Here is a 27545-nt window from a genome sequence, read left to right on the forward strand (position 1 = left end):
GTACCGTTTCTGCGCCCGGGCCCTGAACGCAGCACCTGTCAGGTGTACGGCAGCTTAAATATGTAGAGAAAGGAATTTTTGGGGGAGTTATTTACTTGCCTGGTTTATTTAACAGGGACGTTGCACATTTACAGGATGAAAGTCAGCATAAATACCCCAGATTTAAAAAAAATAAAAGAAAAAAACTGCTGCTGTCCTCTGCATCTCCCATAAAACCGCCCGTCAACATTTTTTAAAACTTTTTTTTTATAACTTACAGCCTTCTGTGCACGCTGGAATAAGTGATCTACCCTTTTTTTTTTCTGTTGTGAACTGCTCCATGACCATAAAGTTTGTTTAAGAATGAAAGGCTGTGGGGGGAGCAACAGGCAGGACCACAAATGAGCCTTTATGCTGTGCCTGCACCTGTGAGTGTGCCTGTTTCTTAAGCCGGCTTTTTCTCCACACATGTAGGGAGTCATAGGCAAAAAAAAACAAAAAAAAAAAACAGGCCACTGGTTTTATTCCTGCAGGCTGTGGCCTCCACAAAGCAGGGAGTGAGTGTTACAAAGTATTTGCACAGAGGAGGGTCCTGATGATGTTGTAGTTTAAGAGGTGACCCGCAGGGGGTCACCTTGCAGGTCACGCTGCACTTGTTTCAATGGATTCTCCACTTTTAACTTTAATAAACTGCAGAAAAGTGCAGGAAGAAAGGCGTTAAAATGCTCATATAACCAGAAACATGGAAAATAGTAAATAATAAATGAATGAACGCTGATTTAAACCACCTTAATCTGAAAGAAATGTGTTTTTTTTTTAATTTTGGATTGAAGCACCACTACAGTTGTCAAACGCCTGCTGAATATTTCACCTTTTAGACCAATTAATCCGCACCGGAGCGGCCAATCACTGCGCCATTCAGCCAATCAATCACAGCAAGAAATGTAGTTTTTGCTGGTAGATTGATTTATTTATTTTTCCTGCAGAATTGCTGCTCTCCCCCGCAGCTGCAGCAGCGGGGCAGTGTAAGCTAGGTGGCCGCACCGACACATTCATCAACACCGAGGCTGTGCCAGACGCACATGGGCTCCGTCCTGCCGTCCCGGGGATCTCCAGCAGCCGCAGCCGCGCCAAGGGCACTCTGAGCCGGGTGAGGAGCAGCGCTCAGCCCGCCCGGAACGGGACGGACTAAAGCAGAAAACCAAACAGAGCAACACATTTCGGAGGTGATATTTTCCCCTTCCGCAGACACAGCGCGTTATTTATTTATATCGAGGCGGACGAACTGCGTGTCAGCGCGGACTGAGGGGGGAAAACGCACCAAAAAAAAACACGCGTAAAGACTCCACTTCTCTCGCCCCCCCTCCTCCTTTTATTTCCTGTCAGTTTCTTTTTTTCTTTCTTTTTTTCTTGCGAATTGTTTCCTGCTGCCTGCCACACCAGGAACCCGGGAACTGAGCTCCGAGCTCCGGCTCCGAGGATGAGAGAAAACTAAGAGCCGCGCAGCGAGGCTTTTTGCGCGTGTTTTACTGGATTTATTTCGCCTGTGGAGGAAAAAGGCGAGCCGGGAGGGAAAAAGAAAAAGGTCTTCCACCTCTCTGCTCTTCTCTCCTCTCCTCTCCCTCCCTCCGTCTCTCCATCTATCAATCTGTCCACCTCTCCTCCTCTATCTGTCTCTGCGTTTGTTTCCATGTTTGTAGGTAAAATGCATCATCAGCAGCGGATGGCAGCTTTGGGAACGGACAAGGAACTCAGCGACTTACTGGACTTCAGCGCGGTAAGGACCTCGTTCACCTCGGTTCCTTTTTTTTTTTGATAATATGTGTGTAATGAGTAGTATCATGTCAGCGCGAGCCGTGGAGGAGAATAACCGCGTCCACAGCGCGCGCTGTTTACCTTTTTAAACACATTGAATGCATGTTTTTAAGCCAGTCTTCCTTTAACTGTTCTCTCCCAGAAGTTGTGCTTTAACTTGCAGAAAAGTCTGTGCACATTGATGCTTTTGTGTTGTTGAATTTTTTGGCTTGTGTGTGCGTGTGTGTGTGTGTGCGCGCGTGCGTGTGTGCGTGCAGAGAATTGTGATGCTGCATTAGTAATTTTGTTGTCTTATAGATGCCAAACAGCGATTTGAAAATGTTCCCAACATCCATGGTAGTATATCTCATTTTCAGTCCTTTTTTTCCTTTCATGTGTAGCTTCTTCTTCTTCTTCTTCTTCTTCTTGTTTTTGTTTTTGTTGTTTTTGTTGTTTTTTGATAGGATGTAGAAAATGTGTGCTTTTGTTTGTGTTGCACTTCAGGCTGCTCCACGCGCTCTGCGCCGCGTGCGCTGCAGAACATTTCAGATGGCAAATGGGGAAATTTAAAAGAGAAAAGAAAAAGGCTTTAAGGGGCTTTTAATAGGGGGCTTGAATCTGCAGAGAAGCTGCGTGACAGACAGCCTGACAGGCGGCTGAAAACAGGGAAATGTGTCCTTCCGCACCGTGAGTGCTCCAGCGGGCGGAGGATGTTAAATGTCCCAAAAATGTCCCAAAAAAACCCGTGACTCCGCTTTAAAGTTTTTATTTTCTTTTGTAGGAAATAAATAAATAGATAAAAGAAAAGAAAAAACGCAGCTTGGGTTGTGAACTTGACGGACAGGAAATAGGGCCCCTGCTCTCCGGCCATGTTTTCTCTCCTCTGGGAGCAACTTTTGTCAGGGGAGGAGGAAGGAAAAAAAAAAAAAAAAAAAAATTAGAAACACCCTAAAATGCTGAGAAAAAAAGGGGGGGACTTATATTAATCCTGTTATGAAACACTGAGGCAACAGAGCATCAGCTCAGTGATGCTGCACGAGAAGCAAATAGTGGAATCACTGATGATAAAAGGAGGTTATCAGATCCCAGCCATGCAGGCCCGCTCTGCAGCTGGACCGAACGTGCAAGGAACAGCAGAATAATTCAGATTTATTAAAGGAGGCTCGTTTAAAGTGTTACACAAAAAAAATATGAATCTTATCAATGAGAAGAAAGCTTATAGATAAAGTCCCAGTTCCTCTTATAATGGAAAATAAGGAGATTACAGGAATTTTAGGAAGAAACTGAATGCTAAACGTGCTCAGAAAGGCTCTTTTTGACCTCCCAGTGAAAAACTCAGAGCTTATTGGCTGCGTAAGAATGTATTTATGTTTACATCGATACCAAGATCACCGTTAAAGTCTCCATAAAGGTTTTATAGGTGTCTAAAGTCCAATAAAAGCGCCGTGCGGACTCCTGCCTGCATGGACACACGAGCCGGTTAAAGTGTTTCTGAAAGACCTGCAATCAAAATAATTCTATTTGTGAAATCAGCACCGCGGTCGCACAGTTTATCAGTCCTTGTAAGAGTATTGCCGGATTATTTTAAAGCTGTAATCCTGATCTAGCGTTTAGGAAAAAAAAAAAAGAGGAGCCTGAAATAGAAACACAGTTTCCACGATTTAGGGTCCAAAGCAGCATGGGAATATTCTAATAAAACAAAGGTTATGGAGCCGTGTATACAGGAGGAAAACCACTAAAAAAGGTCTAATGTTGAATACAATCTGAGGCCTCTAAGGGAGGCTTTATTGATATTTAAATAGCAGCCAAAATGTGTCTCCATTCACTGTAAAAGCTGACACCGGCAGCTCCGAGCAGCCAGAGCAGGCTATCGATATGTGGTTTCTCCTCCAAACATTTAGCTGTGAAAACAAGCGAGCGCTGTGCCCGTCAGGCCGGAGAAACGCTAACAGATGCAGCGCTTGTTGCTTCCAGTCGAGTCCGAAGAGAAGTCAAAAAACACCCCCAACAAGCTGTGAAGCCCCTAATGTGGGTTTATCCCAGCGGTCAGACATCTTTCTGTGTTTGTAAGTCAGCATTCAGCTTCAGTCTGTCTTAACATGGGCTCCGTGCTCCTGTCAGTACGCGCAGAGCAGATGGTAATTAGCTTTTTTTTGATTGTCTGTGTCTCTGATTTATATTTAATCTATAGTTGTTTGTGTCAGATTATGAATTGTTTCATTCCAAAATGGTGATCTTTTTTAGCTGAGAGCCTGTTTGGTGATGAGGGCTCGACCAAATCTGACCATTCAAAAACCATCAAAACCCCAAAGAAACGAGTGGAAAGTTCACTTTAAAGCTTTCATGCCAGGTTTACCACTGAGGCCCAAAGCTTTGCACTCTGAGTTTGGTGCATTTTATTAATGATGCAGCTGAGAGGAGAGGCCCATTTTCTTTAGTTTTACCAGTTAAAGATCTTTAGAATCATTCAGTCCATCACTCAGTGGGGTCACATGGCACCGAAAGGATCAGATTATTGGCTAAATTACAATCAGACTGAGTTATTAAGTTCATGTATACACCTTAAAGGGACAGTTCGCCTCTTTTGACATGAAGCTGTGTAACATCCCATATCAGCAACATCATTTATGAACATCTTCTTACCCCCTGCTGCGTCCTGTGAGCAGAGTTCCAGCCTCGTTTTGGTGTTGATGAAGGTAGTCCGGCTAGTTGGCTGGGGTTTAAAAAATAAAGCGTTTTGCTTCTCAAAACAATATGCGTTCAACAGAGTAATACATTTGGATCACAAAATGGTTCTCCAGGAAAAAGTCAGACCTCACAATCTCTTGGCCCTATTTTCTCTCCCTTCGTATCACTGCCTGCTGTGCAGACCGTAACAGGCGTGGCTGTCAGCAGACAGTGATACGAAGGGAGAGAAAATAGGGCCAAGAGATTGTGAGGTCTGACTTTTTCCTGGAGAACCATTTTGTGATGCAAATGTATTACTCTGTTGAACGCATATTGTTTTGAGAAGCAAAACGCTTTATTTTTTAAACCCCAGCCAACTAGCCGGAACTACTTTCATCAACACCAAAACGAGGCTGGAACTCTGCTCACAGGACGCAGCAGGGGGTAAGAAGATGTTCAGAAATGATGTTGCTGATATGGGATGTCATACAGCTTCATGTCAAAAGAGGCGAACTGTCCCTTTAAGCAGACAAGAAATTGGATGGGATTCAGACCCCGAGATAACTGGGTTGAAAGTAACTCTAAACCTGCTTGTAGACGCTGAAGCACGTGGTGAATCAGACTTTGCGTTCTGCGCATGCTCCAGATGTTTTCCCGGGGTCGTGACCCGGAAGTCAAAGGAGACGATATTCCTGTTGTTGTCGCCGTCAGAAAGAAACAAACAACGCGATGGAGAACGCTCCGTTGGGCATCGAGTTTGTGCAACAAGCAGCTCATCACAGAGCAAATGTAGAGGGACGTAGCTTCATCTGGCTCTGCGTTCTCCATCTTTCTCCAATGCCTGAGTTTGTTGTTGTTGTTGGTGGTGAAGAGGTCAACAGGAAGTGGCTCTATTAGCAACAGCTGGAATGGGTACAGCGCCACCTATCATACCGGGGTATGACACGCTTTGTGCCTCTGATCCCTTTCATTCACTGGAAAAAATGCCCCTCCAAAAATAAGTGAGAAAAACAACAAATAAAGACGTTTTTGCTTGAAATAAGCAAAAAAATCTGCCAATGGAACTAGTGAAAATCGGCTTGTCAAGATTTCTTGAAATAAGATGTGATATTTAGGACTTTTGATTTAAAAGTGATCTTGAAATTAGCTTAATAACCTGGCTGAAATAGTACTTGTTATGCAGTTGTGTCTTATATTAAGTGTAATGAGATATTTTGACGAGAAATGAGACAAATATACTTGGTAAGACTTTGATTTTTTCCAGTGTTCACCGCCACACTGGAAAAAATCTAAATCTTACCAAGTATATTTGTCTCATTTCTCGCCAAAATATCTCATTACACTTAATATAAGACACAACTGCATAACAAGCACCATTTCAGCCAGATATAGGGACTTGTTTTAATACAATACATCTGGAATATCTTGTTAAATGAAAAAGTCTTGAAAACAAATTGTTTTGAGTCACATATCATATGAAACAAGCTTTTTTTGACATTTGAAGACGTTTTTAAGCTAATTTCAAGATCACTTTTATCTCAAAAGTCCTAAATATCACATTTTATTTCAAGAAATCTTGACAAGCCGATTTTCACTAGTTCCATTGGCAGATTTTTTGCTTATTTCAAGCAAAAACGTCTCGTATTTGTTGTTTTTCTCACTTATTTTTGGAGGGGCATTTTTTCCAGTGCATATATCCAAGGAGAATTACCCTTGCTGAGCTCATTCTTATTGTAATTTAGCCAATAATCTGATCCTTTCAGAGCCATGTGACCCCACTGAGTGTGTCACCGGTCCAGTTTGATACTCTGACTGTGATGAAGAGGTCGTAAGGTGTTTGAAGCTATCGAAGCGAAAGGAATCAGTTTGTCAGACGCTGTTCTGAGCTTTGAGGCGTTTAACTGATTAAAAACTGTGAAAACATGCAGCCATGTTGGGAAAACTTTAACGGCAGACGAAGGTAGGCAGACCTGTTACGGACTTGGCCTTGACTTGGAGCCCACCTACAGTGTTATGACTTGAAATGTTATCTGTGGCCTCGGTTTGGGACCTGACTCTGACTTATTTATCATGACGAGCCTGGAGTCCTGACTCTGGATGTGTTAGTTCTGCTGAGGGACTAATTAACTTGGACTTGATTTGGTTCTCAACCCTGCACCAAGCTTTTGAATGACCTTAATTAACACTGGAAAAAAATGCCCCTCCAAAAATAAGTAAAAAACCAACAAATAAAAGACGTTTTTGCTTGAAATAACAAAAAAATCTGCCAATGGAACTAGTGAAAATCGGCTTGTCAAGATTTCTTGAAATAAAATGTGATATTTGGGACTTTTGAGTTAAAAGTGATCTTGAAATTAGCTTAAAAACCTCTTCAAATGAAAAAAAAAAGCTTGTTTCATGTTAAATGTGACTCAAAACAATTTGTTTTCAAGACTTTTTCACTTAACAAGATATTCCAGATGTATTGTCTTCAAACAAGTCCCTATATCTGGCTGAAATGGTGCTTGTTAGGCAGTTGTGTCTTATATTAAGTGTAATGAGATACTCAATGAGACAAATATACTTGGTAAAATTTAGATTTTATGCTCCTCCAAAAATAAGTAAAAAAAACAACAAATAAAAGACGTTTTTGCTTGAAATAAGCAAAAAAATCTGCCAATGGAACTCGTGAAAATCAGCTTGTCAAGATTTCTTGAAATAAAATGTGATATTTAGGACTTTTGAGTTAAAAGTGATCTTGAAATTAGCTTAAAAACCTCTTTAAATGTCAAAAAAGCTTGTTTCATATGATATGCGACTCAAAACAATTTATTTTTTCATTTAACAAGATATTCCAGATGTATTAAAACAAGTCCCTATATCTGGCTGAAATGGTGCTTGTTAGGCAGTTGTGTCTTATATTAAGTGTAATGAGATATTTTGATGAGAAAGGAGACAAATATACTTGGTAAGGCTTTGATTTTTTTCCAGTGTTCACCGCCACACTGGAAAAAATCTAAATCTTACCAAGTATATTTGTCTCATTGAGTATCTCATTACACTTAATATAAGACACAACTGCCTAACAAGCACCATTTCAGAAATATATAGGGACAATACTCACGTTCATTCCCAAATTTGCCAGTTTGGGACCAAAATTCTCCTTTAAATTCTGCTCTAATCAGGCAGCACGAACGGTTCGGGACTTTTTGGTTCCTTAATCATCCAAACTCGGGTGCATAAAACAGAAGAAATAAAGATAAAAACGAGTAGAAGAAGAAGAAGAAGTTTCCCCAGGTTTTGGAATGAAGCATTTCATGGTTACAGCAGTGAGCTTACAGCAGAAATGTGTCCCGCTGTCAGTGCTCTCAGAGGTAACGTGTGCTTTGTTTGTCTTGTAGATGTTTTCCCCTCCTGTTAGTGGAAAGAACGGACCGACATCCCTGGGGAGCGGACATTTCTCTGGCTCAAGTACGTCTTCTTCTTCTTCTTCTTCTTCTCTTTTCCTTCCCTCCCCCCTCAGCCTCCCCCTCTTACACCTGCTCTCCGCTTGCTGTTTCGACATTCTTCTGTGGGTAACCGCGTCTTTAATGTTGTTTCCATGGTTTATAAAGCAGCCGTGTCATATATCTGCTCTGTGAATACTCTGCTTGAGCCGGTTGGTATTTCATTCCAACCATCAGGCGCTGTTTGATTTGATTGATTTGACGACTTAGATCAAGTCTTCCTCTGTGTTTCTGCACCATTTCACTCATTTCGGTGGCAGAACGGTCTTATTGTGTGCTTGAATTTGAGGTCGAAGGTCAGGATATTCCTGTTGGACTTGTCGGTAAACGGCAGATGGAAGTTGTGGGGTTTGAGATGCTTTTACTGGATTTTTCTTTCGTTTATTTTTCATTTATTTAGTTTGTTTTCCTGACTTGTGCTTTTGTGTGTCACAGTAGAAAACAGCGATGATGCAAACGGCTTTAAAAGCAGCGGCTTTAACCTGGAAATGTTGTGGAATCTGATTATGTTGATTGATGACATTTCATCTGCAACTTTTAACTCTGTTCGTTCAGCCTAATAAATCATGTTTTCAACATTTTGCTTCTGGAAATTACCGGTTAATTCAGCCGGTTATTTAAACATTCTTTAGTTTAGTTCTGGAGTCTTGTGTTTCATACACTTCCACACAGGTTTAACCTTCCAAAAAACCCTTTTTTTTAAATTTTATATTCACAGTTCAGCTGCAGAAAATCAAGTTTCCGGTGGAAAATGACAATTCTGTGAAATTTTCCGGAGAAACGTCACATTTTCGTGAAGGTTTTCAGGACGTGTGTTTGACGGGTGCCTCAGGCCTGAATTGATGGCGCCAAAAACATGAAAAATACAGTACAAGCAGATTTTAATATTTAGAACATTCATTTTTCAGTCCACTCCTTCTGTCGCTAAACGACCCGAGACATCAATTAAAGAATTTATCAATTCATTCATATTCATGCGGCCTTTTTTTAGGGATAGCATTTCTATTTACTGCATCTCTACACGTCTAACGTCTTCAGAATAGATTTATGGTGGCCAACACAAGGTGCTTCTGCAGCTAAATAAAAGAAGAAGAAGAACAGAAATCCTTCTTCTGTGGCCAGATCCCGAGTAGCTGTTAGCTTCTCAGGGTTAGCTTCTGGTTCTCCTAACTGGGAGCGCTCTGGCTGCTCATACGTTCTACACACGGCCTGCAGACAAACACACTATGATCATTTTATCATGAGAATCATACAAGAATGGTTTCTTTAATGGACAAAGTTGTAATTCAATTACATTAATCGGGAAGCAAAATATCGATATATTTCGCAGCATCGATACAATTGCTTCTAATTCATATTAATAACATTTGCAGTAAGTTAAAGTGAATTATATTGCACTTAAATCCTCCATTTTATCCATTTTCTGCTGGATTTACTAAAGAAGAAGAACAGAAATCCTACTTCTGTGGCCGCATTCTGAGTAGCTGTTAGCTTCTCAGGATTAGCTTCTCGTTCTCCTAACTGAGAGCGCTCTGGCTGCTCATACACACTTCATCTTATCATAAGAATCATATAAGAATGCTTTCATTTGTGGACAAAGTTGGTTTCAGTTGGAACCGATACCACGGCTGACATTATTGTGCAGGCTGCATTAATGTTCTGTGTTTTCACTGATTGTAACGCCTGACTTTTCAATAAAGTTTGCTTTAAAAAATGTAAAAAATGTAAAAAAAAATCGGGAAACAAAATATCGATATATTTCGCAGCATCGATAAAATTGCTTCTAATTCATATTGATAACATTTGCAGCAAGTTAAAGTGAATTATATTGCACTTAAATTCTCCATTTTCTCCATTTTCTGCTGGATTTGCGGCTCCAGTATTTCACATCTCCTCCTCTGTCGGGTTGTTTATCTGTAACGTGTTCAGCCACATCCTCCGTTCAGCCTCCGTCCACCCGACAGGGTCCATGCTCTGTGTCTCAGGTCCTCACAGGAGACGGCTGAGTCGTTTTTTTGGTGCTCCGGCTCGCCTTGTCTGCCTCTAAACGGCGCTCGGAGGCCATTTTGTAAGTTGGCTGGAAAACAGAGAGATGGCAAGGCGTCGCCTTTGTTTCCTGCTTCATTGTGCGGTCGTTGTTGTTGTTTGGCTGTTTGCTCCCGTGCCGCGCATACAGATCGGAGGGAGCGTGATGGTTTCTCACAGTTTTGGCATCAGAAGAACAGAACCGCGGAGCAGAGAGGTTCGGTTCCGCTGCCATCGGTGTGCATCTTCGTGCTGTTGCTTTGCTTTTCATGCAGGAGACACATAGTTGTGTCACACAGACACACACTCACCCCCCCTACACAAATCACACTCTGTTTCCCGTGCACACACACACACACCCAAAACTCCCACATATACAACAAGATGATGCAACGCACACATGCTCCGCTCACCCCTGCTGTGGCTTTCTGCAGGCCTCGGCATTTTGATGAGCCTGGTGCTGTTTGTGAATGCAGCTAATTAGAGCTCTGCAGACCTGCTCAGCCAGGAGAGCAGCAGGTTCCACAGGCTGATCTGAGGCCAGCGTCTGGGGCGGCCCCGCACAGAAAGGGGCCCCTTTACCCTGGGTCAGAAGCTAAAAGCTCAGACCTGCACCTTTAAATCAGACTGATGCTTTTTGAAGACGCATCTATGCTTCAGGTGACTTTTTGAAGTTTTTTCTCATGCATTTGATTTACTTTTATGTTACATTTGTGATGATATGACGGCGGACCAGCAGAGGATTTTTGTTTTTTTTTGGAGATGTGGATGAAAAACCTGCAGGTTTTCATGCTGCACTGTGCAAACGGGACAGATAATGTCCATTTTTCACAAGCTGACACAATATCCTGAGGTCTGCTTTGGTCAAATTTCACAGTACAACAGTTCCTTAATAAGTCTTTACACCTCTGTTCATAGCAGCCGATTTTAGGGGGTGGGGCGAGCCACCAGATGATTACCTCAGTTTAGTAAAACCATGCAAATGTATTTTTAACACACTCAATAAACCCTGTTCAACATTTTCCTCTTCTGCAGTTTGAGTTGATCTTTCAGGCACGAGAGAACTAGAACTAGAGATATATTCAGACCTACGTTTTCAACTTGGTTGTAATTTCGGACCAGAGGTGGGTAGAGTAGCCAAAAATTGTACTAAAGTAAAAGTACAATAGTACTCAACTTTATTAAAGAGATCTCTGTGACACTTGACAAGACAACTAACTGCATGTGAAAATGGCTGCAGAATGCACAAAGTGAGCAGAAATATTCATTTCTAATGCGTCAAAAACAGGGCTGCTGTAAAACGTTGTAAAAACATTTCTGCGGCGCTGTAGCCACGATCGGTGGCAGAATCCTGTTGGAAGGTTTGATCTGTCCACGTTTAAGGTGTAAGCAGAGGTGGAAAAGTACTGTTACTTTAGAATAATATGACTCAAGTAAAAGTAAAAAGTAGTCATCCAAATAATTACTTGGTAAAACTACTCAAGTACTGAGTAACTGTTGAGTAACGTCTGATTTATTTGTTAACACAAGCATTCAATCAGACAGACAAACATACTAAATAATCATCTTTAGGCAAATTAGAGTTCATCCAATTAATAAAATAAATGAAAATGAATTCATTAATTACAAAATAGCTTAAATTAAAATAATCCAGTTAAATTCAAGAACTTCAGTAAAAAATAAAAAAGACTTAGGAAATGTTTAAAACATATGTAACCCATATGTAACCTAAAAAACAAACATTCACCTATCCATGGGGGAAAAACGAGTTTAGGAAACTTAGCGCTACATGTTTCCTCAGGTTAGATGTTGAGTTTCTGCTGAAATGTGCGTTTGTTTTGGTTGCCACAGAAGACACATAATGTAGCTGCTGTTTCTCACTCTTTGTAAGGTAAACATGCTTTCAGTATGAGGCCTCGTCTGCGTCTTCATTTCCCACCGTTGGTTCTGACATTTTTCATCTGTTTCTTTCTTTGTTTGCTACGACTGCTAATGCTAAAGCTAACCCGTCCCGCCGCTGAGATTGAGTATGGTCACGTGACCAGACTGCACGGCTGCGTCTGATTGGTGGAACACAGTCAGGTGGTAGAGCCTTTGGCGGAAGTCTCTCTCTCTGTCAGAATAAAACATTAAAATGAGGCGTACGCGGGGGAATAAAAATAATGAGGCGTAGAATACCAAAGAGGTAAGAAGAAAAGTAACCAGCTCACTGTAGCCTAATGTAGCGGAGTAAGAGGACAGTTTCTGCAGCACACATCTACTCAAGTAAAAGTAAAAAGTATAGAGATTTAAAACTACTCCTAGAAGTATAATGTTTTCAAAAACTAACTCAAGTAAATGTAACTCGTTACTACCCACCTCCATTTCCATAATTCCATATTCTTTCCATAATATGCGCTGCAAGGACATAGAAACAAGTTGTAGAATAGAAGCTGATGGATACTTTATTGATCCTGAAGGAAATTCATACTGGACATGATGGGTTATGGATACATAAAGAGTGTGTATCCTTGCTGAAGCTACTGAAATAACTAGAAAACCATATTTTTATCAGTTGTTTCTGTTCATTTGAAGCTTTATCTTGATGAAGGTCACAGCTACGCATCAACGTTGTTGTTACTTCCAACAGATCCAATAAAGTATTGGCGTCGTTTTAAACACTGAACTGATAAATATTGGCTCCACACACTTTACCAGCTGAATGGAAAAGTCCCGACATGAGCAGCTCAGCTCCAAATTACAACAAATGTCATCTCAAGGCACTCGAGTTCCGTCCGATTTGTTGGTTGATATCAGCGCCTGGGAGTCGTCCCATCATGATTATCTCCGGTGATTATCTCAGTAACTCAAGCAAAACTCCTTATTGGCCGGTTTTAAACACACCACTGAAAGCCACTGCTTTCAGTTGTTGGAGGTTTGTTGATGCAAAGGACTCGGCGACTAATTTAATTTGAATTTAGTTTGCAACTACGGCCCTCAACGATGATGAATCCGCATTAAAACGCTCGCTTTGGCCTCTGTGATAAATGCAGAGCATCCCTTTAAAGATGGGCTGAAGTCATGGCTGTTATTTATTGGTAAATTAACCACTTTTCTGATCCGTTATACAGACAGTATTTGTTCGGTTAAGCAAGAAAATCAGCGTTAGATTAATCGATAAAAAAAGTAGCTCAAATCCCGATATGCTCAAATATCTTTGAAACAGAATTAGCTGAAAATTTGCATTTTTTTTTGGCAGATTTTCTTAAGAATTGTGCTTCATTTTGGACCAAAAACTTTGGTTTATTCCAACTATTTAGATAAAGTTTCACATAGCTGCATTTTTCCTCAAGTTAGATGTTGAGTTTCTGCTGAAATGTGCGTTTGTTTTGGTTGACACAGAAGACACATAATGTAGCTGCTGTTTCTTTCTCAAGTTAGATGTTGAGTTTCTGCTGAAAATTTGCATTTTTTTGACAGATTTTCTTAAGAATTGTGCTTCATTTTGGACCAAAAACTTTGGTTTATTCCAACTATTTAGATAAAGTTTCTCACAGCTGCATTTTAATGACCCATATCAGTCTTTTATATGGCTAAGTTATGGCAAAACGTGGCCTTCCTCCATCATGATTTCAATTTACTTTGCATTCAGTCTCATTTACTGTAAAGCAGACAATTTAAGCAAAAGATAAAAGATAAAAGCCCAAAACGCTGAAGTTCTGTGTAAGAACAGGCTGAACATCTGAAGCTTTTTCCTCTCATGAGCTTCAGTTCTGTAACGACAGCCTTCTGACAATTCTGTGAATAAATTCTGCTTTTAAAGCCCTCCCTGTGTTCCATGTAAGCTCTTGTATTCCTGGCCAGAAATTCACTTTAAAAAACACACACACACACACACACACACACACACACACACACACAAAAGGGATCTAAACATAAACGCTGCACAGTCCCGACTGACATGCACAGCCCACGGTCATCACCAACCAGGAAGTGGATTAGTGGTTTTAATTATTGAGAGATTTCGCCGTGGTTGTTGTTTATTTTGGGATCATCCCTGGAAAGATAAAGCACACTTCAAACTCTGTGTGCTTCTAATCTCCTCCTGGATGAAGCCGTTCAGCGAGCGGCTTCAGCCTGCCTGTCAAACCCTCCACCGCCACCCGTCTATTTCAGGTCTTGGCTGGTCGTGGTGGGTTTTTTTGTTGTTGTTTTTTTTAATAAAGATGCCGTAATAACCTCTTAGATTTTTGCCGTTTGTGTCATTGTCATTGGCTTTGGAAGGAAACTGATCCGTGTGTGCATGTGCACGAGGAGCAGTGTGTAAATATGTTCGGTGCTGACTGTCGGGCATAAAACGGGAGATCTGAAACTTAAATTGTGTTTGAATAGCACATATATGTGTGGGTAGGTTTCTGTTTGTGTGAGTAGCTGCGACCGGAAGGGAAGTTTTGGGCCAGAAGGGCAACCCACACTGGAAAAAAATCAAAGTTATACCAAGTATATTTGTCTCATTTCTAGTTAAAATATCATATTATATTGAAGACAATACATCTGGAATATCTTGTTAAATGAAAAAGTCTTGAAAACAAATTGTTTTGAGTCGGATTTCATATGAAACAAGCTTTTTTGCTTGAAATAAGCAAAAAAAATCTGCCAATGGAACTAGTGAAAATCGGCTTGTCAAGATTTTTTTAAATAAGATGTGATATTTAGGACTTTTGAGTTAAAAGTGATCTTGAAATTAGCTTAAAAACCTCTTCAAATGAAAAAAAAAGCTTGTTTCATATGATATGTGACTCAAAACAATTTGTTTTCAAGACTTTTTTTCACTTGAAAAGATATTCATGATGTATTGTATTAAAACAAGTCCCTATATCTGGAAAAAATCTAAATCTTACCAAGTATATTTCTCTCATTGAGTATCTCATTACACTTAATATAAGACACAACTGCCTAACAAGCACCATTTCAGCCAGATATAGGGACTTGTTTTTAGACAATACATCTGGAATATCTTGTTAAATGAAAAAGTCTTGAAAACAAATTGTTTTGAGTCATATTTCACATGAAACAAGCTTTTTTTGACATTTGAAGAGGTTTTTAAGCTAATTTCAAGATCACTTTTATCTCAAAAGTCCCAAATATCACATTTTATTTCAAGAAATCTTGACAAGCCGATTTTCACTAGTTCCATTGGCAGATTTTTTGCTTATTTCAAGCAAAAAGTCTTTTATTTGTTGTTTTTCTTACTTATCTTTGGAGGGGCATTTTTTCCACCCCTGTTGCCGTGGAACTAAAAGTTGATACGAGAAATAAAGAATGTAGAGAAACAACAAAGCATCAGATGAATAAGACGGTGAAAGACGGGAAAATGAAAGAGGAGTGGTAAAGAACAGGAGGAACTAAAATAGTGAGGAAAAAAGAGAAAGCGAGAGGGAATCAGAGGTAATAAAGAAAAGGAGAGAGGGAGGAATAATTAAAGGAAGAAAGAGGAAAGATTAGGAGAAACCGAAGGAAGAGGTAAGGAAAGATTAAAAGATTATACGGGGAGGGAAGGAGGAAGGACATTAAGAAAATGGTGAGTTTTAAAGACATTTTAAGGGTGATTAAAGGACAAAAGAAACTTAAAAGGAAGAAAGGATGGAAAGTAAGAGAAGGGAAGAGAGGGATTGAGCTCCAGTGTATAAAAAGGAAGAATGGAAAGTTGAGAAAATGGAAAAGGCTAATGAAGAGCTGTTAAAGGAGGAAGATGAAAGATAGATGGAAACAAATCAAATCAGAAAAACAGGAACAATTAAAGGAAGTGGGGAGCTTTAAGCAGGTCGAGATGAATTAAAGGAAGCAGGAGTTCAGGGAAGGAAAGAGGGCAAATGAGCAAGGGGGATAGGAAGAGGGAAAGGAAAGGAAAGGAGGGAGAACAGAAAGGGAAAGGGTAAATATAGTGCCACTCAATGCCATATAATCTGTAACATCCTTCATTCTTCTGCTAATTGTTCCGTAAGAAACTGGATGGTCCAACAAATGAGACGGTGGGAGAGATGAAATCCTCCCTGATAAGAGCTCCTCAACATGTCTGAGCTCTCAGGGGGGGTTCAGCAAGTCTGTGAGCCAACAGCAACCTTTCAGGTCCGGATATCTGTTCCTTCGACCTGTAAGAGCAGTGAGGATAAAACACGTGCGCCCACTGGAACTGTGCACTGGGAAAAAATGCCCCAAAATAGGTAAAAAAACAACAAATAAAAGACGTTTTTGCTTGAAATAAGCAAAAAAATCTGCCAATGGAACTAGTGAAAATTGGTTTGTCAAGATTTCTTGAAATAAAATGTGATATTTAGGACTTTTGAGATAAAAGCGATCTTGAAATTAGCTTAAAAACCTCTTCAAATGTAAAAAAAAAAGCTTGTTTCATGTGAAATACGACTCAAAACAATTTGTTTTCAAGACTTTTTCATTTAACAAGATATTCAAGATGTATTGTATTAAAACAAGTCCCTATATCTGGCTGAGATGGTGAAAAAGTCTTGAAAACAAATTGTTTTGAGTCATATTTCACATGAAACAAGCTTTTTTTTCATTTGAAGAAGTTTTTAAGCTAATTACAAGATCACTTTTATCTCAAAAGTCCTAAATATCACATCTTATTTCAAGAAATCTTGACAAGCTGATTTTCACTAGTTCCATTGGCAGATTTTTTTGCTTATTTCAAGCAAAAACGTCTCGTATTTGTTGTTTTTTAACTTATTTTTGGGCATTTTTTTTCCAGTTACAGTGGGCACATGTTTGAGCTGAATACACTTCACTGGAAAAAATTTAAATCTCACCAAGTATATTTGTCTCATTGAGTATCTCATTACACTTAATATCAGACACAACTGCCTAACAAGCACCATTTCAGCCAGATATAGGGACTTGTTTTAATACAATACATCTGGAATATCTTGTTGATTGAAAAAGTCTTGAAAACAAATTGTTTTGAGTCATATTTCACATGAAACAAGCTTTTTTTTTCATTTGAAGAGGTTTTTAAGCTAATTTCAAGATCACTTTTATCTCAAAAGTCCTAATATCACATCTTATTTCAAGAAATCTTGACAAGCCGATTTACAATAGTTCCATTGGCAGATTTTTTTTGCTTATTTCAAGCAAAAACGTCTTTTATTTGTTGTTTTTGTACTTATTTTTGAGGGGCATTTTTTCCAGTGTAACTGTAACTGTATTGAGCTCAGTGTCGGTGTTGTTGGTGGTAAAAATATCCCACCAAATCAATCATCTTTATCCTGTTTATTTTATTTCTGCGTGCCTTCCCCTTCTTCCTTTTCTTGTCAGAAACCAAAGACAGACAGTAGAAGCACGCCGGCGCCTCTGCCAGCGAGCTTCACGCGTTAGCGGGGAGATTTGGGGCGAGGGGCAGATCGAGCCCCGATGGCACGCCTGATTTTTGTTCCTCTAATTGGCATCGCTCATTAAGTCACAGTTCAGAGCAGAAAGGGGGTTTGCTTTAATAATATCCCCTCTCTCCCCGTTTGATTTGATGCACTTGTACTCAGACAGATAACGTGGCGAGCGACGCCCCCACCGCCGCGCTCTTGTCTTTATTCAGTCAAATCTGCCTCAGTTACGCTCGTCACTCAAAAAAAAAGATCACTTTGAAAATAGAGATGGAGGGCAGGAGCCGGTGGCTTAATGCCTCACCCTCCCACCTTCTCCCTGCCTCCCTCCGAGGCTGTGAGATTGTCTCGTTTTCCCCGGCAAAGCGATGCAGAACGGCTCACAAAAACACCCAACCATGCTCTTAATTGTGGCGCGGATTAGGGATTAATAAGCGTTTTTAGCTATAATGGCAAATATTATTAGCCCCATTTGCTTTTCTAATGCTAATAATGACTGCGGTAATAATGGCAGTGATTTCAAGGTTAGCGCCTGTGAGCACTCGACATGGATTTGTGTGTTTTTTTTCTTCTGCTCAAAGCTCAGGAGATTGACACGCCGCGTGCTCCGGCGGGCCGCCGCCGCCGCCGCTGAGTCGGAGCTCCACGTGTTGTCCCTGAAGGTGACGCCCACATGAGCTGTTGGGTTCAGATCAGCTTTTTATTTCCCAGTTTGGACTCTGGGAATCTGGTCAAATCGTTGCTAATCTGTGTTTTTACTCTTTGCGAGATTAATTATGATGTAAAATAAAATCTGGAAATCCCAATTAATCCTCTGTTTTGTTGACATTTGGTGAAATAAGCTGGTAAACTCGACTTTATTTGTGTTCAGATTGACTTTAACACGGATTTAGTTCTGCTTTGAAAGGTGTTAAACGCACATAAGGTAGATTTTTCTGTTGTTTTAACCTAATTTGGTCAGTTTTGGCTGCCTTTAATGCATTGACATAGTGGTTCTATCTTATTTTACATGCAAATAACTAAGTTTGGTTTACTTTCAGTCTTGATTTGCATGTTGAGTTTGAACTGCACTGGAAAAAATCTAAATCTTACCAAGTATATTTGTCTCATTGAATATCTCATTACACTTAATATAAGACACAACTGCCTAACAAGTACCATTTCAGCCAGATATAGGGACTTGTTTGAAGACAATACATCTGGAATATCTTGTTAAATGAAAAAGTCTTGAAAACATCTTGTTTTGAGTCACATTTAACATGAAACAAGCTTTTTTTTTTTATTTAAAGAGGTTTTTAAGCTAATTTCAAGATCACTTTTAACTCAAAAATCCTAAATATCACATTTTGTTTCAAGAAATCTTGACAAGCCGATTTTTACTAGTTCCATTGGCAGATTTTTTTGCTTATTTCAAGCAAAAATGTCTTTTATTTGTTGTTTTTTTACTTATTTTGGAGGGGCATTTTTTCCAGTGTAATTAAGTTTGGTTTACTTTCAGTCTTGATTTGCATGTTGAGTTTGAACTCTCACAACTAGATGCAACAGTTCCCCTAAAAAAGTCAAAATTTCTTTAGATTTTCAGGCACATTGGACGAGCGCGGCGGCAGTGTTTGTGACGGAGGAGCCGTCATAAGCTAGAACGCAGCACTAGAGTAAAGTCCGTTCCGACGCACAGATACATACATACACCTGATTTAACTTTTGGTTTCAGTGAAGCTGGATGCACACACGGTGTTCCTGCCTCAATCGTCATATCCATCATAAGTTGTAGTTTAGCATCAAACATTTTGCATGGTTTAGATCGGTAAGATTAGTTACTTCCGGGTGAGATTAGTTACTTCCGGGTGAGCGCTACCGGAAGGGAGTCATGTGACAAAGCAATGGTGACGTCATCGGGATACTTATTAGTTTAGTTTGCATTTGTTAAACTGAGTAGATATTTTTGATTACAGGTTTTTTATTTTATTTATTTTTGTGCATTTTGACTTTATTTACTGTGAGATGTTTACCTGAATTAGTAGAAATTGTTTAGGGGTTTTCTTGTCTTTTGTTTGTAAAGAGGTGGGGTTTTATACCTCGGGGGCGGAGCCTATGGCTATAGAAAGAGGGCTCGGTGCCACAGTCTGGCAGTCTGGGTTTAGACTCGCTACAAGTCATACTGAAGGTGATGGACTGGCTGAGTTTTGAAGGTACTGCTGTTTTTTCCTATTTTAACCTGCCTGGATGTCCTTTGTAATAATTTTTTTGCACTGCTGCTTCACTTTGTTTTTTGTTTGAGCCTTGAAGATGAGCACAATAAAACACCATCTCAGTGAATTCCGGCATTTTGGCTTTAATTTTTGCCCAAGTCATAACAGAGCCCCGCCACAGTGTTTTACTACTTTGTGAAGCACTTTGTAATAAATAGAGTTAAAAGTCATCAGGAAATCCCAATTAATCCTCTGTTTTGTTGACATTTGGTGAAATAAGCTGGTAAACTCGACTTTATTTGTGTTCAGATTGACTTTTGGACGGATCTAGTTTTGCTTTGAAAGGTGTTAAACGCACATAAGGTAGATTTTTCTGTTGTTTTAACCTAATTTGGTCAGTTTTGGCTGCCTTTAATGCATTGACATAGTGGTTCTATCTTATTTTACATGCAGATAATTAAGTTTGGTTTACTTTCAGTCTTGATTTGCATGTTGAGTTTGAACTGCACTGGAAAAAATCTAAATCTTACCAAGTATATTTGTCTCATTGAGTATCTCAATACACTTAATATGAGACACAACTGCCTAACTAGTACTATTTCAGCCAGATATAGGGACTTGTTTGAAGACAATACATCTGGAATATCTTGTTAAATGAAAAAGTCTTGAAAACAAATTGTTTTGACTCATATTTCACATGAAACAAGCTTTTTTTTTTTATTTAAAGAGGTTTTTAAGCTAATTTCAAGATCACTTTTATCTCAAAAGTCCTAAATATCACATCTTATTTCAAGAAATCTTGACAAGCCGATTTTCACTAGTTCCATTGGCAGATCTTTTTGCTTATTTCAAGAAAAAACGTCTTTTATTTGTTGTTTTTTTTACTCATTTTTGGAGGGGCATTTTTTCCAGTGTAATTAAGTTTGGTTTACTTTCAGTCTTGATTTGCATGTTGAGTTTGAACTCTCACAACTAGATGCAACAGTTCCCCTAAAAAAGTCACATTTCTTTAGATTTTCAGGCACATTGGACGAGAGCGGCGGCAGTGTTTTACTACTTTGTGAAACACTTTGTAATAAATAGAGTTAAAAGTCATCAGAATGCCAGTTTTTAATTGCAGGGCTTGGCTTGCTTTTGGCTGGTGGGAAAAGTGAATGTTTTTAGTGGCATCTGTTGTGCACCTGCAGCTGGTTACCTGCCTGATATGTGCTGAAGGTACAAACCGGTTATTAACTTCAGGGTGTTTTGGAAGACAGACAGAAAGAGGAACAAATGTTTTCTGTACCTTGTTATTTGGTGAATAAACTCTCGGTATCAGCATTATATATATATATTCTCTACATATCTTTAAAATCTGAAACAACTCGGTTAACAAACTGAAATGCTACTTCTTTTGTCAGCATATGGGCTGGGCGAGTTAACTCGATAATAACTCGTTAATTATTTAACGCTAACAAATATTATATCACTCATTAGCGCAGGTTTTATTATTTATTTTATTGTTGTAAAAGTCTGTTGCTCACAGGCTTTTATTGTTGTAAAAGTCTGTTGCTCACAGGCTTTTATTGTTGTAAAAGTCTGTTGCTCACAGGCTTTTATTTTGTAAAAGTCTGCTGCTGTCTGCTGTGGAACAGGAAAAGAAAGTAATCGGCGGATCCACCAAACATGGAGAAGGGTACGGAACTTTTACTCGGCCATTTTCATTTTAAAGTTCTTCCAGACGGCGGAGTCGACAGAACCAAAGTCATCTGTAAACACTGCCAAGTTGAATTGTCTTCTCAGCGTAGTAGTTCCAGTCTAAAATATCACTTAAAGGCAAAACACACAACTGATAGCAGCAAGTCATTCAAGGAAACAGACAGTGGAGCGAGGCTTCTACATAAAAACTACAGAAAGATGCTGATGTTAAAAGTGTGTTTGCACAACAAATGTTATGGCACTTTCATTCATATGGCAGCACATTTAAAATAAAGCTAAATGCTAAAAGCTATACGCTACTTTTGGATTCATTTTTGAAGAAGTTAGACCCGTCAACGCACAACGTTCCATCTAAAAGAGACCGAAGCCTAAATATGTGACTTTTGCCAGCCTTTCGGATAATTTTTCGTTCATTTTTTTTCCCCTAAAAGTTGCACCACATTGTGTTAGAAATACCTAAAGAATGCGGCAGAGCGAAGTAGAAACAGCAGAGCCTGTTTCTTCATTTGGCATTCAGTAGCCTTGCCTGTTTCCTTTGCTCGAGTCCCGACTAGAACCAGGAAATACGACCATATTAGTCCAGCGCTCAGGTCTCTGCACTGGCTTCAGTTTGATGCTCCTAACATCTGGAACAGTCTTCCAGAAGATCAGAGACAGGCCTCAGCTCTGACCATGTTTAAATTCAGGCTGAAAACAGTTCTGTTTAGCTGTGCATATGACACCTGGAAGTGTTTTATCTGCTAATTAATTAATTAATGATTGTTTTTTAATGATTTTATTTCCTTTTTGTGATTTTATGTAGCTGTAAAGCACTTTGAATTGTGCTCAACAAATAAAATTGAATGACAAAAACCCCCAGAAACATTACCCTTTTAAAATGCTCCTGTCACAGCGCGTATGTTTGGCGCTAATTGGCTAATTGCTAGGTCTCTGGTAATGTGTAACCAATTATCTGCTGTTTGATGTCACACCTCCTGAGGGATAAGTCGCCTCTGAGGTTAAAATATTATAAAAATATAGGAACTTTATGGTTCCCAGAGAAGGAAGGACTTATTTCGATCCCCCAACTTTTGAATTTTTGCAGTAAATTATCACTTATTGGTTTTATTTTCAAAATGCCTACAAAACTAACGCTATTCCCATCCCCCTCAGTTGTTCTTTGGGTGTTTGGTGCTGATTATCAGATGAAAAACATCGGCTGTGTTCGAAACCGCACACTTCTCCTACTACTCATACTACTCATACTAACTTTTTGAGTTAGTATGCGAGTTTGAGTAAGTGAGAAGTTCCCGGATGCATACTAGATTCTCCGAAATGTTGGGTATGCATCATGAGGTTACTACTCATACTCAAACTACCCAAGATGCAACGTAACGTGACGTCTCCGATCGTCATTTCCTGTCAAAACGGCAGTTTCAAGCTAGCTACAACGAGGGTAGGTTCACTTCCTGTTTTCAAAACAAAAGCACCAATTGTATCGTAATGGCTTTCCCTATGATAAAAGGCAACGGGTATTTTATTTTGTGAAAATAATAGGAAGTGCGTTGCTCACTGCGGCTAGCTTTAGTAGCGCCGAATTCGTGGGAACAAAATTGTAAACAGCCGGTATTTTGTCAGGTTTTCAACACGTTGGGGATCTAAACGACTACTTTCTCTCCTGAAAATGTTTCAAATGTTGCTAAAGTTTACAGAGTTTCGTGCTTAAGGTAAATCAGCTTCAGGCCGACTGATTTCGGCTCGGGCAGGAGCGAAATGCATTGTGGGTAAATGCTCTGCATACTGTCTGATCGAATGAGTATGCAGTATGTAGTTTCGAACACAGCCTTTGTGCTGACACAGCAGAGTGTTAGCATTGCTGCTATGAGCATGCTAGCATCACATCATAGAGCAGGAGTGGCTGCACACTCCTGTTGAGTTATCAGTTGCATTCACAGGTGTCTTTTCTCTTCCTGCTCGTTTACTCTCCTCCAATCGGCTGAAAGCCCCCCCCCCCATCGCAGTCCTCGGGGTCCTCAGCCTCTTTTCGGTGGAGCCTCTCGGCTCCGGCGCTCCTCGGTAAACAGCCTCTTCCTCTCGCTCCGCGGTCGCGCTGTGACGTCGGCGAGGCCTTGTGTGTGTTTTTTCGGCGGCTGGCTCTCACACCTGTTCGCTTGTGCTGGTGACGGCGGCGGCGGCACAATCGCAGTCACCGAGCCTAATTACCCGGTCCTTAAAAAATAAAGAGACAGGGAACGTCAAACCAGCCTGCCTGGCAATTACAGCAGCGCTCAACACCTCTCTGCAACAAACACCACTCCAATTAGGCAGCCAACTTATTCTGGGAGGCGGCAGTGTGTGTGTGTGTGTGTGTGTGTGTGTGTGTTTATACTTGTAAGTGCAAGTGTGCGACATGCTAAATTGTTTTGGGAGTTTAATGCCAGCATCAAAACTTGTGTGTTTTGTGTTTGGCAGATGGGGGTAAAAGCGTGTTTGTGTGAAGGATGAAGAGGTGTGTGATGGGAAAATGGTGGCTGGTAATTGACAAGAGGAAGGTTTGGAGATTCCACTGTGGACCAGCCGCTTCCATCCTTCTTTTTCACCCTTCATCCTCGCCTTCATTCCCCACAGCTCACTTCACCTGAATTCCTTTGAATGATCTCCTTCTTCCACCTGACTGTTCGTCCACCTTCACTTCCTGCTTTTTAACATGGTTCCTCTTCTGCCTGTCCCCGTTAAAGGGATAGTTCGCCTCTTTTGACATGAAGCTGTATAACATCCCATATCAGCAACATCATTTCTGAACATCTTCTTACCCCCTGCTGCGTCCTGTGAGCAGAGTTCCAGCCTCGTTTTGGTGTTGATGAAGGTAGTCCGGCTAGTTGGCTGGGGTTTAAAAAATAAAGCGTTTTGCTTCTCAGAACAATATGCGTTCAACAGAGTAATACATTTGCATCACAAAATGGTTCTCCAGGAAAAAGTCAGACCTCACAATCTCTTGGCCCTATTTTCTCTCCCTTCGTATCACTGCCTGCTGTGTAGAAACACGGTTGAAACACGCCACATACTCAAAACTCTATCCAGCGGTATCAGACTCACATTCTGACTAGAATCGTGAGTATGACGTAGTCAGGCTATAGACAAACTGCTGTGTTTGGTGAAATAAGCTGGTAAACTAGACTTTATTTGTGTTAAGATAGACTTTTGGATGGATCGAGTTATGCTTTGAAAGGTGTGACATTCAAAATACGATTAAACACACATAACATAGATTTTCCTGTTATTTTAACTAATTTGGTCAGTTTTGGCTGCCTTTAATACATTTACATTGTGGTTGTAAGTCTAGTTTACCAGCTTATTTCACCAAATGACACCAAAACAGAGGATTAATTGGGATTTCCAGATTTTATTTTACTTCATAATTAATCTCGCAAAGAGTAAAACCTAACGTCTGCACTTCGGTCTGCTCGGTCTACACAGCAGGTAGTGATACGAAGGGAGAGAAAATAGGGCCAAGAGATTGTGAGGTCTGACTTTTTCCTGGAGAACCATTTTGTGATGCAAATGTATTACTCTGTTGAACGCATATTGTTCTGAGAAGCAAAACGCTTTATTTTTTAAACCCCAGCCAACTAGCCGGACTACCTTCATCAACACCAAAACGAGGCTGGAACTCTGCTCACAGGACGCAGCAGGGGGTAAGAAGATGTTCATAAATGATGTTGCTGATATGGGATGTCATCGCCATTCCTTTGCCACTCCTCCTCCCCTTTTTATTTCCTCAGGTCTGACAAACCTATCTTTTCCTTCTTTCTCTAACTTGTCATCCATTTTCCACATTGTTTTTTATCTCTTTTCCTCTTTCACTAATTAAGTTCCCCCCCCCCCCCCCCCCCTTTGGTCCACTCTCCAGCTGAATGTGTTGACTTGGTTATCGTCCTTGTTCTGTGGCGTGTTACAGAAGACAAAGCTGTGGCTCTTTTGGGTATTTTTAGTGCAGAACATCCTGTCGTCACGTGATGTGTTTGTTGTTCCTTTTACTTCACTGGAAGAAATGCCCCTCCAAAAATAAGTTAAAAAAAAACAACAAATAAAAGACGTTTTTGCTTGAAATAAGCAAAAAATCTGCCAATGGAACTAGTGAAAATCGGCTTGTCAAGATTTCTTGAAATAAGATGTGATATTTAGGACTTTTGAGAAAAAAGTGATCTTGAAATTAGCTTAAAAACCTCTTCAAATGAAAAAAAAAAAGCTTGTTTCATGTGAATTATGACTCAAAACAATTTGTTTTCAAGACTTTTTCATTCAACAAGATATTCCAGATGTATTGTCTTCAAACAAGTCCCTATATCTGGCTGAAATAGTACTTGTTAGGCAGTTGTGTCTGATATTAAGTGTAATAAGATACTCAATAAGACAAATATACTTGGTAAGATTTAGATTTTTTCCAGTGTTTATATTTGCTCTGTTTCTCCACGTTTCCTGCTCCAGTTTTCCTCTGTCACCGCAGTGGAAAACAGGGCTTCAGTAATGTTGAGCTCCGGGCTCTGGGGAGGATTCATCCCTCCATCAGACCTGCTGCCACTGATTTTCAGCCCACTTCTTGTGTCCTTTGGCACAGCTCAGCCTTTTCTCCCCGTTTCCCTTCCTTAAGAACGGCTTCCTGACAGCCACCCTTCCATGGAGCCCATTTCTGATGAGGCTTGGGCCAACAGCAGATGGATCAGCTGAAGGTCCAGATGCATCTCTCAGCTCCTGTGTCAGGTCTTTGCTGGATGTTTTCCTCTTTCTTAAGGACATCACTTTCAGATCCTGTTCATCTGCTGGAGATAGTTCTTTAGGCCTGACACTTCTTCTTCTGTCCTCCACTTGTCCAGTTTCCTCAAATGTTTTAAGGACACACTGCACACGATGCTGAGATAAGCCAAGTTTTCAGCTAACAGCTCTTTGGGAATCACCTTGTTGCTGCAGAAATCCTGTTTTCTGTCTGTCACACTGTGTTATCTTTGCTGTTATTCACACATGCAGCTAAAGAAATGGGAACAAATGATGTGCTTGGAAATTATTCATAGTTATCCATTTTTTTAGGTCACAGGAAAGCCTGGCTGCTTGGACTCAAACTATAAAGAAAATGAGGGATACTGGAAGTCTAAGACAGGCTGGATCCGTGCAAAAGATGTAACTAAACACGTAAACATCGTGCAACAAACTTTTATTTAAACGAGATGTAAGCTGCTGCATGTTTTTGAGCGGGTCAGTAACAGTAACAAAGTTAGCTCTTATGACTCCAGCTCAGGTTTAGATCTTGGTGCAGCTAAAACATTGTAAATCGCACAAAAAGCCGTCGGTGTTGGAGGGGAAGCACGGCACAAAATGCCTCCTCACTCATCCTGCATCATGTGAGAGATGCACCTGGGTGAGGAGGATGAAAAGCACCAAGAAGATACGGGCTATATTATTTGTATTATTTTATTATATGTAATCTTAAATACAAAAAGATACCACATGTAGCTTACAGAATGCCATGTCCATGTATATTAGAAGTTATTTAAGTTATTTAATTTAGCATATAGCTCATAACAATAAAAAAAATCCACAGTCGGGACTTCTTGTTGTGTTGCAAACACAAACCAGACCAGGTTGCCTTTGGGTGAAATTAGCTGCATGACATGATGCCTCAATTCTAGTTCTAGTTCAGCAAAACTAAAAATCAAATACAGTCGTGGCTAATAGCAACATGTTAGCAAGAGGCTAACAGCTAGCCTATAGCCTACGCCACTCAGGTCACTGATAGAAATCTGCATCCCTTTATCTTCTGCCCGTTTCTCCTCTTCTTCTCTTCTCCTCTTTCTAAACTGGGCACCTGATGGCTTCTTTGGTCTTTCACCATGATGACTCCACATTATTACCTTTACTTTTCCCATTAACGCCGTCCGTTCACCCGCCAATCAACCGGAGTCACGGGACGTAAACACATTCACGGAGATGGCTGCACAGATTTTTCTTAATTTTAGGAATGAAATACAGTTTATTTGGATTGGAAGCAGATTGTGTTGTGGCCTGGGATCAGTTCTCACTCTCACTTCTTTTTTTAACAATTTTTTTTTTTTTGCCCACATTGCCCATAGCAAAAACCGGCCCTGGCTATAATGTTCTCAGAATGGAGAGGAAACCAAATCTCACGTTCTAAATAAAGAAAACTGCTTTCTAACCTTCATTTTTCTTCATCTGAGCCGACTTTACAGCCTAAATCTAAACAAGAAACGTATCAAGGCTCTATTGTAGCTCTGCATTCTACATTAAAAACATCCTGTTTCCTCCCTGATCCTCACCCCGACGCTTCCTGCTTTTCTTTTAATTTC

At 40.2% G+C, this 27545-nt stretch overlaps 1 protein-coding gene across 3 annotated transcripts in view; it reads left to right on the forward strand.

The window, feature by feature from the left end:
• Nucleotides 1-1047: 1047 nt before the first annotated feature.
• The window catches only part of tcf4 (transcription factor 4), a 297188-nt gene continuing 270690 nt past the window's right edge, over nucleotides 1048-27545 (forward strand). For 2 of the 3 annotated variants that reach the window (XM_075456126.1, XM_075456124.1), the window contains exons 1-3: nucleotides 1048-1756; nucleotides 2092-2130; nucleotides 7821-7890. In XM_075456126.1, the coding sequence (XP_075312241.1) occupies nucleotides 1670-1756; nucleotides 2092-2130; nucleotides 7821-7890 (196 nt within the window). In that variant the 5' untranslated portion in view covers nucleotides 1048-1669. The remainder of the gene's footprint in view (nucleotides 1757-2091; nucleotides 2131-7820; nucleotides 7891-27545) is intronic. The other variant, XM_075456125.1, reaches the window with a different exon arrangement.

Source organism: Odontesthes bonariensis, chromosome 22 (genome assembly GCF_027942865.1).
Source record: "Odontesthes bonariensis isolate fOdoBon6 chromosome 22, fOdoBon6.hap1, whole genome shotgun sequence".
NCBI classification, from domain to species: Eukaryota; Metazoa; Chordata; class Actinopteri; order Atheriniformes; family Atherinopsidae; genus Odontesthes; species Odontesthes bonariensis.